Here is a 13,826-nt window from a genome sequence, read left to right as displayed (position 1 = left end):
TCGCGTCGCCATCGCGCGCGGTCGTCACGACCCGTCTCGCAAACTGTAACTACCCGAGAACGGTGAAAAAACCGGGTACGTAATTAAGATTATGCGGTAGCTGTAGGGTTAAGGCCCTCTGGAGTGCGGTGCTTGTTTGTTGTGTGCGTCAGCTGTCGCTATCGATTATTATGACATCGGCTGAATGCACGTGTCAGCTTGCATTGCACTAGCGATAAGCTGAGTAAGTAGTTGTCAGAGTAACACGTGGACTAACCCAATCGCATTCGGAATTTCTTGGAGATTTTAGAGAAATGTACGCTGTGAATGAAGTATATATGTCGTCTGTCTACGTATGTAGGTTTATAATTTTGCGTGGATATTGAGGATTGTTTATTACGAAATATAAAAATGCAAATGTGTGTCTGTTAGGTGATAATTCACTTTGTTATTATTAATATCAAATAGATAAATCTAATATAATTACATAACTTTCATCTTGTGGCAGCCGAATAGTAATTGGAGTTTGCTAGGTATCGAATTATGCAAAATAAATTAATTATTGAGGCTGACGTTAAAAAAATGACCACTCTTACTTATAAGGCAAACGAAATTTGTATAAGTATGGCAGATTCGTTGAAAATAGAATACAGGTTTGAAGTGCCGCAATAGGAAGATATCAATATCATATCCCTAAGCTTAATGAAGGCTAAAGTTTAATAAGATCTTTCTTTTTCCTAGAAAATGCAAACATTTTTTATTTGCGTCAGTCATTTATTTTGATACAAATGCGGAAAAGGGGACTTCCCTTGATCGTGTTTTAATTTCTCGCCACTTATTTCTAATAACCTCTTCGCACGTGTACCTTTGCGCCCTAGAGCGGTAAAGTACCGCCATCTGGGTATTTTTATTTTGGTGTAAAGTAATATTATAGGTTAACAATTAGGCCTCTTTAGAATAGAAAGATATATAAACGGACCAGTTAACCGTATATGTAATTGGCCGAATCTGTACATCCTTTGAAATAGGTCACTTGTCGACTAACCGGCCTGGGACCGATATTAATTGGATCCGCAGGCTAATGGCATAATTTTGATTGCTAATATCGGGGCGCAATGCTGAACGTCAGATGTGATATCTATTTGCGATATAACAGAGCTTTTATCAGGAGTTTTTGACATTTTAGAAGACGTTACTCGACGTCACGGAAATTGTATGCAACCCTTTAGCACAACTTGCCTTGTCGCGCGCGAGTCCATACATCAAGCGCGACTTCAAGTATGAACTCGCGCGCGACAAGGCAAGTTGTGCTAGAGGGGCTGGTTTAAATATTCGTTGTAGGCGATGTTAACTTGCTACATACAATGAATGACATTTTCCCTGACACGATATCGAGTAGGTAACTCACCTATTCTAAATGTAAAATAAAAAAATCATGGTAGAGACAATAACCGGCCAAGAGCGTGTCGGGCCACGCTCAGTGTAGGGTTCCGTAGTTTTCCGTATTTATTTCAAAAACTGTTCAACCTATCAAGTTGAAAATAATTTTCCTAGAAAGTCTTTATAGTTCTAGAGGTACTTTTGTGATTTTTCACATATTTTGAAACTTACGGTTCAAAAGAGGAGGAGGAGGGGGCGACACACATTCTTTTTTCCTTTGGAGCTCTTATTTCCTAAAATATTAACAATATCAAAAAATGATTTTCATAAACCCTATTAATATATACTTAGTAGGTAATGCATATGAAAAACAAGTTTTATTTTTGATACAAATCGTAAAGGAAAAGTTTTTGTCGATTTCTGACTTTTCTTATCGGAATTAATAAAATAAAAGAAAAAAATTGGATCGATTGGCATACAAAATCGTGAGACCTTTTCTCACAACTTGTATTTTTCTTTTTTCCAAAATCTGTAACATACTATTTTTAACCGACTTCAAAAAAGGAGGAGGTTCTCAATTCGACTGAATGTTTTTTTTTGTTTTTTTTTTTTATTATTATTTTTTTTTTTGTATGTATGTTACATCTCCGAGAGTCGTGGACCGATTTTCAAATTTTTTTTTTTGATCGAACGGGTATAACTCCGAGATGGTCCCATTGGCACCAAGTCGGGGACTGATGATGGGATCTTGGAGAAAACGAGGGAACCCTTCAAATGTTATAGGCACATGTAATGTTTTTTGTGTATTTTTCAAAGGTACACCAGTATTTGCGCCTGGTGGTAATAATTTTATGTGGCTGAGCTGATGATGGAAGGTCAACTCCTCAACGGTTAGGAGTTAAAGGACAATTCTTTCACTACTGTACATATATTCGGACTGATACATATAATATCACTAGGAACCACTAAAAATCAACAAATAAATAAACTTTTTAACAAAAAAATAAAACCGCCTTCAAAAAAAGCGTGTTACAAAACACGGAGAAACTAAAAAGCCAAAAATAATAAACCTTCGAATTCAGATTTCTTATTGGATTGCAATAATCTAAACATCCAAATTATAAACAAATCAATTATTTTTGGAGTCGGGGCCAGCCTGCTGCGTATGGTTGGGTGGGGCAAACAGGAAATAGCAAGGCGACGAACAGGTCTTGTTGTATATGCATGCATAGGTATAGATAAGTACGCGCGGTGGCTGCGCCCACCCTGTTACCAATATAATAAAGCAGTTCGCTAATGGCTACCTGTCGTTTCACTCGTGTGCCTTCCCGACCCATATATCTATCAGTGGCGACGTTTCGATAATTACCTCACGTGTTAAACGCCGTGTACCGTGTATCATGGCAACTTCAAACTCGGTTGGCTTGTTTTCAAGTTTTAATCATCAACAGCAAGAATGGCTTACGTACAAAAATAGGCTAGAACAGTGGTTCATCGCAAACAACATCGATCAAGCAAGCGACAAAGCGGGTGTGAGAAGGCGCGCCATCTTGTTAAGTGCGCTTACGGAAAGTACCTATCAATTAGCAAGTAATCTTGCACTGCCTGATGTTCTTGAAACTAAAAGTTATAGTGAAGTGGTGGAGTTGTTGGATGCGCATTTTACTCCGAAGCGCTGCGTCTTCGCGGAGCGTTATCACTTCCATTCGGCTACGCAGAAGGTAGGCGAAACTTCGGCGCAGTGGGCCGCGCGGCTGCGCGGGCTCGCGGCGTATTGCCAGTTCAAGAACATTGAGGAGGCGCTTTTGGACAGATTCATCATGGGCATGCAGTCTGGAAAAGAGCGTGAAAAATTGTTTTCGAAGGAGCTCGGCGAACTCACCCTAGCGAAAGCAATAGACATCGCTGAAAGTGTGCGGTGCGCGCGCGCCGCAGCCAGCGCGACCTTGGCGGCCGCCGCGACGGCGGCGGTGCCCGGCGCTGAGAGCGTGTTAAAAATCGGCGAAACTACGGCGGGTCGCGGGAATAAGTGTTCTGTGTGCGGTCTAAGTAGTCATAAAGCTGAAAACTGTCGTTACGTAAATTACAAGTGCAAAAGGTGTAAAAAAAAGGGTCATTTACGTAAGATGTGTAACCTCAAATACGTTGAGTCGGAGGAGGTGAGCGAAGATGATGATGGTAAGTTTTTTAATATCCGTTCGGTGAAGGGTGAACCAATGTTAGAAACAGTAATTATTAACGGGTTATCGATAGAATGTGAGATAGACACCGGCTCCCCGATTACCGCCATTTCACAAAAAACTTACGAGTCTTTGTTTAAGGAAGTGCCATTATCCCCTAGTAACAAGAGGTTTACCGGTTATAATAAAACTCCGATACCAAGTACGGGATTTATACAATTACCGGTCACGTACATGGGCAAGACTTTTATTCTTGATGTACACGTCATACCTAAAGGGGGTCCGGTCATCCTTGGGAGAAATTTCATTTCCAAATTTAAGTTGGAGCTCACGCCTATTCTCTATTGTACAAAAACAAAGTCTGAAACTGACGAGGCGATAGACTTGATGTCGCGTTATCCAGAACTATTTTCGAATAAACTAGGTCGTTTCAAAACATATAAAATAAAATTAAAACTTAAGGAGGACGCTAAACCAGTTTTTTTCAAAGCCCGCCCCGTGGCATTTGCCTTAAAGGACAAAGTCGATAGTGAAATTAAACGGTTACAAAGTTTAGGTATTCTTGAGCAAATTGAATATTCAGATTACGCGTCGCCTATTGTACCAGTGCTCAAACGCGACGGATCAGTTAGGATCTGTGCCGATTATTCTCAAACAATAAACAAACAATTACTGATTGAGAAATATCCCCTGCCTACCATTGAAGAACTTTTTCGAAATTACACGGGGGGTACAGTTCACGAAGCTAGATATGTCCATGGCGTATAATCAATTTGAAATCGACGACCCCGATAATATCACGTGTATCAACACCAATCGGGGGTTATTTAAATATCGCCGCTTAATTTTTGGGCTCTCTAGCGCCCCAGCGGTTTTTCAACGCGCCCTAAATAATATTCTTGCCGATTTAGAGGGAGTATTATGCTTCCTGGATGACGTGCTCATCACGGGCCGGAGTAGGGAGGAGCACGTGGCGCGCCTGCACCAGGTGCTGCAGCGGTTCAGAGACGCGGGGCTGACGCTTCAGAAGGAAAAGTGTTCTTTTTTCCAGAATGAAATAACGTATCTAGGCCACGTTATTAACAAAGATGGTATAAGCAAATCTAAAACCAAGGTCAAAGCTATAGTCGAGGCACCTGTCCCTAAAAACATAAATCAACTTCAATCATTTCTAGGGTTGATCAATTATTATAGGAACTTTGTGCCCCGAGCTTCTACCATCTTGAGTCCACTTTACGATCTTTTAAAAAAGATGTAAGGTGGGAGTGGAAACCAGAACACGAAAAGGCTTTTACGGAAATTAAGAAAAAGTTAGCGTCAGATCAAGTCCTTGCACATTATAATCCGGACGCTAAACTTATTCTCACTTGTGATGCGTCTCCCCAAGGTCTTGGCGCAGTTTTATCCCAAATTGAGCCAGACGGATCTGAACGCCCCATTTCTTTTGCTTCCCGGACGTTAAATGCCGCAGAAAAAAAATACGCGCAAATACAAAAGGAAGCAACAAGTTTGATATTCGGAATAAAAAAATATCATCAATATTTATATGCACGTGCGGAACCATTCATTTTACGCACCGATCACCAACCATTGTTATCTATATTCGGACCGCATCGAGGAATACCAGAGATAACAGCAAACAGACTGCAAAGATATGCAATATTCTTATCTGCATATAATTACGTAATAGAATATGTACGTAGTGCCAATAATTGCGCCGATTTCTTATCTCGCGCGTCATTACCGGATGAGCCAGCCGCCCGCGCGGGGTCGCGGAGGCTGACAATGCTACATATGTAAACTTCGTATTAGAGGGCAGTTGTTTGCCTATTACTTTAGATCGGTTAAAGCAGGAGACGCATAATGATGCGACTCTAAAAAAAGTTGTTTACTTCGTGCAGAACGGCTGGCCGCGCAAAACTAGTGATAACGATATTCAGGCTTACCATCAATGTAGATTTCAGCTATCGGTTGAAAATGGTGTCTTAATGAGAGGCCATAAGGTCGTTATTCCTTTGAGCCTACAAAGTCAGGTGCTGGCAGAGTTACACGACGCACATTTAGGTATCGTTAAGAGTAAAGCGGAGGCGCGTTCGCGGCTGTGGTTCCCAGGCATCGATGCCGCCATCGAGAACCTGATCGGGGCCTGCGAGGTTTGCACTCGGTTGCGGCCAACTCCCCGCGCGTCCCACTTGCACCATGGAAAATTCCAGCACATGTATTTCAAAGAATACACATGGACTTTTTGGGCCCTATTAATGAACATTGGTACTTAGTCATAGTCGACGCTTACAGTAAATGGGTAGAATGCTATGATATGAAAAGCAATTCGTCATCAATCAATGTAGTTGATAAACTGTACGAATTCATGTCTAGGTACGGTATCCCTTGTACAGTAGTCAGTGATAACGGCACTTCTTTTGTAAGTCAATACTTTGAAGAATTTTGTGTTTTAAATGGCATACAACATCTAACATCACCGGTTTATCATCCATCCAGTAACGGATTCGCGGAGGCATATATTAAGGTGATTAAAAAGGGCCTAAAAGCCGCACTTATGTCAAACGCGAAAGGTAAAAGTGTGAATAACCAATTGTTAAAATACCTATTTCACTACAGGAATTCAAAACACACTACTACAGGGAAATCACCAGCACAGCTGGTATTTGGTAGACAATTGAGATCACGATTAGATTTGTTACGTGTTACATCAGAAAAGTCATCATCATCAACTCCGCTCACCACATCTGACTCTTTTGTTCACAATAAACAGTGCTCGCAGATTAAATATTACGGTGGAGTAAACAGATGTTCATTTATTACGAACGAGCCAGTTTTATATAAAAACTTTATAAATAAAAATCGTTTCACTTGGATCCAAGGGACTATAATCAAAAAAGTAGGTCGTGTGCTTTATCTCATAAAGGACAACAAAACAAACAAAATAGTGAAAAGACACATAAATCAAATTATTAAATATAAGGGCCAAGTCACACCGACAGCCGTGAGTCATCCCGAGTCCAGTCAAACACCGGCTGGAGACAGCGAGTTATCACCTCCTGACTTACCTCCCATTTTTGATTCCGGCCCACAGGCCGCCTTACCATCAATGGCACCGCCCGACATTTCAGCCGATGAATCAGAGGCAATGACCAGGCAATCCCCGTCTCACCAGCCTACAGGCCTCAATATCGAAGAGGAACTGACGGTGGAGGAGGAAGATACGACGCCTACAGAGAAGGAGTCAGTAGCTGCGGCAAGCCCGGCTACCGTGCCTGCGCCGGCGCTCGCCGCCGACCGCGCGGCGCCGGACAACGCGCCTCCCGGGACCGCGGACTCGTCCACGAGACTCAGACGTGCTCGACCGCGTTTTGATTATAAACAATATTTTTAGAATAATAAGGACGTGTTAGTTTTAGGTTAGAGTAAGGAACTATGGGGAAGGGATTGTTGTATATGCATGCATAGGTATAGATAAGTACGCGCGGTGGCTGCGCCCACCCTGTTACCAATATAATAAAGCAGTTCGCTAATGGCTACCTGTCGTTTCACTCGTGTGCCTTCCCGACCCATACCGACTACAAAAATAATTGATTTGTTTATAATTTGGATGTTTAGATTATTGCAATCCGATAAGAAATCTGAATTCGAAGGTTTATTATTTTTGGCTTTTTAGTTTCTCCGTGTTTTGTAACACGCTTTTTTTGAAGGCGGTTTTATATTACTTAAAGTTGTTACCATATGGAGCAGATCTGCACACGAGAGGTTAAGACAGTTTTCGTGTAGTAGCACGGAATCTGGTAGCTACTGGCAGAGACCCATTATAAATTCAGCCTGCATAATACCATAAATTAAATATAACAAGATCATACCATCCCATACATTAAAATGCGACCGCCTACGAACGCGCTTACACTCCACCACACATAGATGGCGCCACAAAAAATGCCTTGTTGCCACCGATTATTTGTAGATTGGCATTAAGTGTCAATTCCGAGCCGTATTTCTATGTCACAAGTGACACTTAACGCCATCTACAAGTATAATCGAAAGCTACATGACATTTTTTTCGTGGCGCCATCTATGTGTGGTGGAGTGTAAGCGCGGTCTTAGGCGGTCACATTTTAATGTATGGGATGGTATGATCTTGTTATACACTATGTAACATAATTGCCGAAGATAAATCCTACGGCTTATACATTACCTTCTATAGTACCTTTAATTTTCATGGTGTTTATTTTAAAAAAAGGAAGTGGTATTCGTAACCGCTATTCGATACCGGTTATGCTCTTAAATGGATCACCAGCATTAATACCTAACTTACCCATTGCCTCGTCTTAACAAGAGATTTTCGAGTCAGAAAATATCCAATATTCTCTGAATAAAAACCGTGAAATGTAGATACCTAATTCGATTAGTTACTTTCATGAACTTCAAAGTATGTAAATAAGTCCGTAGCAAACCCGACTCCACGCGAATGAAGACAAATCGCTTCGCGTCCTCAATTCCCAACGCTATACCTAAAAGAAGCACGAAAGCTTTAGGCAAATTCAATTTACAATATTATTAGGTAAGGTGTGGGTATGCTGGGATATTTGGGATGATTTCGTGAACAGGGTAGTTTCGAAAATTTTAGAGCGTTATTAGGTACTAAAGACTGTATCGTTAAGTATGAGGACAACTTTGAGTAGCCGTATTTATTTGCTATTATATTTTTTTCTTAAAACAAGACATAAGGCACATAATAAGGTTCACATTTTGTCCTAGAAACTCGACGTAAAGCAAGTGGTTTAGACAGTATTGACTTAATCCTCCCGAGTAACAATTACGATTCCGGACAAATGCTACTAGAAAATTCACAAAGTGCGTAAAAAACGATACGATTGCGAAAAAAAATTGTACTGTGTGAACCTCAACGACATATGATCCACAAAGCAGAATATCTGGACATAGTCTAGCCACGACAATCCGGAACGTTGCTCAAAATAGCGTTTTTTTTAATTATATAAATTCACCGCATTTATTCTGCAAGTACCCAATTGAAAAACCATGAAGAGGACTCTTAAAGAATATATTTTGGCAGCATATTAACCTTTGTTTGTTGAAATCGTACAAACAGTCATTGAAATATTCTCAAATTAAGCCAGATAGGGGTTGTCCGAAATTTATTTGCTAGACCTTAATGAAAGTACCATAAAGTCTCTAAAATAAAAATAAAATTAGGCCTTCTTATATCAAATAGTGCTTACCAATACCTTCAGATCATACTCTCGGAACATAATAATATAAAATTATGCACACGTCAACATTTAGACGAGGTTTGTTTTGTCCTTATACTTATCGATACAGTCCTTACATTAGTCTTCTTCTTCTTCCTTGACCTTTTTCCCAAGATCGGCCTTTCTTGTCCCTTTTCTAAGTACTAGTACAAGGTTAGTCTATCGCCATAATTTGTTTGATGAGAGCTTGATGCAGATTTCTCGTCCTGAAACAGTTCGGAGAAATTCCTATTCACCTTACCACCAAGTATTTTACTTGTGGAAAAATTTAATGCATCATTCATGTATTGAAAAAAGAAAAACTAAATAATAAAAATATATTCAATTGTATCTTACTCAGCGATATGTATAGGTACAAAACATTTTAAACAAATTACTACTCTACGTAATCAATATACGCTTAAAAATGTATGTGTTATTTTTGGGTGAAAGGTCACTCTACTGATTAAAAATATGACACTGAAATAAAAGCTATTAGAAGTCGTTATTTTTGTCGTCGATAATTATATTAAAATCTTCCTGAAATATCTCTGAAATAATAGGCCGTCCACCCGATTTGAATAATACGCTAAATATTTAGATCAAGATACGATATGAATGTGACATTTCATCGCCAGGAATGGTGTTTTTGAGAGAGGTTAGGTATCATAATTATAGCAGTGGCATTCTACTCACATCTTAAAAGATATTTTTCAAATACCTGTCGCCCCTCATTGTAATAATAAGGTCTGGCAAGTTTCAATAGATCAGCGACCAATCAATCGTCAGTCCCATTTGAGGGTCTCTACAGCCTTCGTATTCGGATTCTTGATAACCATTCAACCTTTCGGACGTGTGTGTATTACTAAAATTTTGGGTTCAAAGTTCAAGCCTCAGTCGTACATAAAAAAGAGTATTGTAATGAAATACTAGTTCAGGTTATTTATGCCGCTAAATTTTAAATGATGTCTTCTCCTTATTGACACATATTTCACACATTTTACATCTTTAAAAAACTGAATTGAAACAAACATTGATAATATTCAGGTACATTTTAACTCGACTGCCTGCAGATACCCGTAGGTATTTAAGTCAAAATTTCCATTCTTTTCTTCTTATGATTAATACGGCGAAGTTGTTTCAAAACTCGCAAATTAGGAACATTTATTTGCATGAAATATGAAGTGTTTTTCAGAAACAAACACGGTAGAGAGATCGTATGTAAATATTATTGGCGTTAAATTTAAATGAAGGCCGAAATTTCGCTCGTGCTGCGATCAGGCGATATTTCCACGATATCATAATGTATGGTTATGATTTTATACCATTTGATGCTACATCTACCATGAACTAAACAACTGACAGAGGAGCTTGTGGTGAACATAATATACTAGTACCTATAATGACTATGATATAATTATCGTGGGTGTCGTAGAAGTCGACTGTGGGATATGGTTTAAATTGTGGCCTAGGCGAGAGGCACTGCAATGTCGTTGTCTTTCAACCCCTTTTTGCCAAGAGTGGCCCTGAAACTTGAGTAGTTCATGTTCTCTGCCTACCCCTTAATGGGCTACAAGCGTGATTGTATGTATATATGGCATTGTTAAGGTATACTTGTAATTTGTAATCTTTCGAGAAGATAGTCAACTCTACCTAACGTACACACTGTTTACTTTGTTCGGGTTCCACGTACCCACCGTTCAAACTAACTAATCAACGTTAACGGCTCAGCCACGACATTGGTCTAAGCGCGACAGCGGCGAGCGGCGGCATACATTGAAGCGAGACACAGCGATGGGACTTTTCATTCGCACGTATGGCTGCCGCTCGCCGCTGCCGCGCTTAGACCAATGTCGTGGCTGGACCGTAAGGTGCGTCCAGAAAATTCCAAATGATGTAACAAATGCTTTACACGGCCTGCAAAGCAAAGATGCCCCCGTAATTGCTTTTTGTTTACGCAAACATCTTTGCTTCAGTTTCGAGCTTTAATAATATGTACCTACATATTGCAACATGGGTAAGTTAAATATTGCGAACAAGAGAATATTTTAAATCGTGACACTCAATTTCAATAATTGTGATTAGCTGATACACGCAAAAAAATTGTAATATCTCGTTATTATCGGTTTTAATAAATGCCTGCATTAATATGCAGTGTTGCCACTATGCAGAGCATAACGTAATTATTAGTCACTGACGTATCTTATACTATTAAACGAGCAATTCTTGTATATTTATTTATTTATTTATTTATTTATTTATTTATTTATTTATATATACCGACGATCTCGGAAACCGCTCTAACGATTTCGCTGAAATTTGTTTTGTGGGGGTTTTCGGGGGTGAAAAATCGATCTAGCGTAGCCTTAGATCCCGGAAAACGCGAATTTTCGAGTTTTCTTGAGTTTTTCTTTCGCATTTGTAAACGTAAAATATGGTCCTTAATTTCGCCGCGCGCGCATCGATTCCGCGTAGCTCAGTCGCACGAGGTCGGTCTAATGTACGCAGATAGATCGTAGGTGTCAGGGTTTCGAATCCCGGCCAGAAATTAAGTTTTTGTTTTTTGTCTTTTTTTTGTTTTTGTATTTATAAGTTTTTTTTTTTATCTAAAGACGTGATATATTAAAATAGAACCGAGCGAAGCTCGGTCGCCCAGATATTGTTACTTTAATAAAGACAGCCATGCAAGTAAATATAACACTTTAAGTTCTCGCGCTTTGTACACATATTTAAAGTCACATACAGGTCGAACGCGATTAATTAACATTATTTTTAATTTTTTTTTTGTAAATATATGCAAGTAAATGTTAATAAACTTCAACGGAGTTTTAGTTCAACTGGTTCTAACGTGGAGGCGAGCCAAGCTCGCCTGTCAAGTGACCGGGCTTTATCGCAGCGATATGTCTTCGTGCGCGTCAAACTGTATCTGATATACAAGTCACATTAATGCAAGTTACTAGCGTTGGCACTTATTTGGAATCTAGGATCGGAGCATAAACAGGGTGTTAGAGTTTTATTTGGTTGGCTAGTTGGCAGATCAGTACGGCAGGAGTAAATTATAATGAAAGTCCCATATATCCCATACTTCCCATAGCCAGGCCTGTCCCACTCGCGCGTGTAGGTATCTAATCGTAAGCACCCCTTGCAGGTGGCATTCAGTAGGGCCTCACGGGCGAGCGGTGACGCACGCGCGAGAGGTGTTCGTCGCGTACCTACGTACTGATTCGACCGCTGTCACAGAATTGATACGAGTATTAATAATCTGATAACAATGAACAAAAAAAGGCCAAAGAAATATTGTGCAGTGTTTAGCTGTCTTAACACGGATTGCGAACCAAATTTAACTTTATTTAAGCTCCCTAAGGACGATATAAGGTAAGAACTGTTTTTAAATTGAAATTATTATTATAGGTTTACATCCAAACATCCAATTACACATTACTTATCATTATATGATTATACTAAATAGGTTTAATACTTCTAGGTAAGTATAATACACGTATAATATATACTAGTTGGGTTACCAAAATAAGTAGGTAGGTACCTATATCAACGTAGGTAGGTAATAAAATAAGTACTGGGTTGGTGTTATTGAAATATTAAGATTATATTATTTTTTAAAAGGAGACTACCCTATATCGTCAGAAAAGGTACGATTTACGCGATAGAAAGAGAGCGCGCTTCTACGTCAATATAATTGTAGGCATTTAGCGTTGCGCGGTCGGAATTTCAACTTAATAGTATCGTAGCGCGAGTCGTTATTTCTTTAGATGGGCTGTTGGAGTGGGCTTTCTGTACTTGTACTAATATGTATTCTGTGCCATAGCCCATTGTGTTCCATTGCTTTTACCCAAAAGCCCAACTTATTTTAGATTATTTTCAGGTTTCAAATAGTCCTTACATCCTGGTGGGTGCTGCCTCTTCATTCATCCTACCTTACAGTTCATAGAAGTGACAAAAAAGATTAGGTGTAAATTGTAATACGTGTTGGTTTCAGTTCCGCGCTTGTGTCCCGAAGGTCCGGAACACTGTTTTTCCATGATAAGAAAGCTAAAATAAGTATTTAAGTAGTAAATAAAATACTAGTAGGTATAATTACTAATAATTAAGGTAACTTTTGAAATTTGAATGATGTAGTGAAACGAATACTTATTTATTCATTTTACTTAAGTATTTAAATTAGTGATAAATTATACCGTTTATTTATGAACTAGAAAAAGATATACAATATGTTATTTTAACCGTATAGGAACTATACTTAATCATAGTGATTAATGATGTTTTTGCTATGCGTGACATCAAGGGGCCGATTCGAATGTCAAAAATAATAATATGTATGTCAGTTTAATAACAATATTTCAAGAAATTCAAGATATGTGCATAGTAACAAAAAATATTTATGACAGTAATGTGTGCGTGTCAGTAAAAAATAATAATAGATTTTAAAACACAAATGCGGCGTCTTGGTAGGTCCAAGTATAGGTATTATTTTGTCCTTCCTTCTAATGAGTACGTGTAGTGGCTTACGTACATCTACGACTGTATAAATTGTACACACCTACATTTTTTTTTTATACTACGTCGGTGGCAAACAAGTATACGGCCCGCCTGATGTAAAGCGGTCACCGTAACCTATGGACGCCTGCAACTCAAACAGTGTCACATGCGCGTTGCCACCCCATTAGAAACTTGTACATTCCCTTTTGCTGTGTTAAGTACACAGCAAAAAGGAGTGTACAGGTTCTAAGGAGGGTTCGGGTTGCCGACGACTCAAAGGACAATAAACGGAACAAGTTAGTTCCGTAAGTCCGCCCGTCATCAGCACACCGCACCCTCGTTGAGCTCTGGCAGCCTTACTCACCGACAGGAACACAACACTATGCATACTACACTACACTACATATTCAATTCAATTCAATTCAATTCAATATTTATTGATAAAACTATAATTTTACACGTCATAATACATACATACATACTATACTACATTTTATAATATCAAAATAATGTTATTATATATTTCAATTTA

The 13,826-nt window shown here is 39.1% G+C and overlaps 2 protein-coding genes across 2 annotated transcripts in view; both read left to right on the top strand.

The window, feature by feature from the left end:
- Window position 1: 1 nt before the first annotated feature.
- The window catches only part of LOC125225172 (Down syndrome cell adhesion molecule-like protein Dscam2), a 249,772-nt gene continuing 235,947 nt past the window's right edge, over window positions 2-13,826 (top strand). The window contains exon 1 of the mRNA XM_048128749.1: window positions 2-75. The gene's annotated coding sequence lies outside the window, so the exon portion shown is untranslated. The remainder of the gene's footprint in view (window positions 76-13,826) is intronic.
- Window positions 2,578-6,429, top strand: LOC125225609. Its single transcript, XM_048129396.1, has 2 exons — window positions 2,578-3,537; window positions 6,313-6,429. The coding sequence occupies exons 1-2, from the start codon at window positions 2,760-2,762 to the stop codon at window positions 6,324-6,326; spliced, it is 792 nt and encodes a 263-aa protein (XP_047985353.1). The 5' UTR covers window positions 2,578-2,759; the 3' UTR covers window positions 6,327-6,429.

Source organism: Leguminivora glycinivorella, chromosome 4 (assembly GCF_023078275.1).
Source record: "Leguminivora glycinivorella isolate SPB_JAAS2020 chromosome 4, LegGlyc_1.1, whole genome shotgun sequence".
In the NCBI taxonomy this organism is placed as follows: Eukaryota; Metazoa; Arthropoda; class Insecta; order Lepidoptera; family Tortricidae; genus Leguminivora; species Leguminivora glycinivorella.
Note: the sequence above shows the minus strand (reverse complement) of the source record. Positions and strands in the feature narration are given on the sequence as shown.

Bases quoted from the DNA above. Each gene is read 5' to 3' on its own strand.
- LOC125225609 (XM_048129396.1), top strand. From the start codon at position 2,760: ATGGCAACTTCAAACTCGGTTGGCTTGTTTTCAAGTTTTAATCATCAA.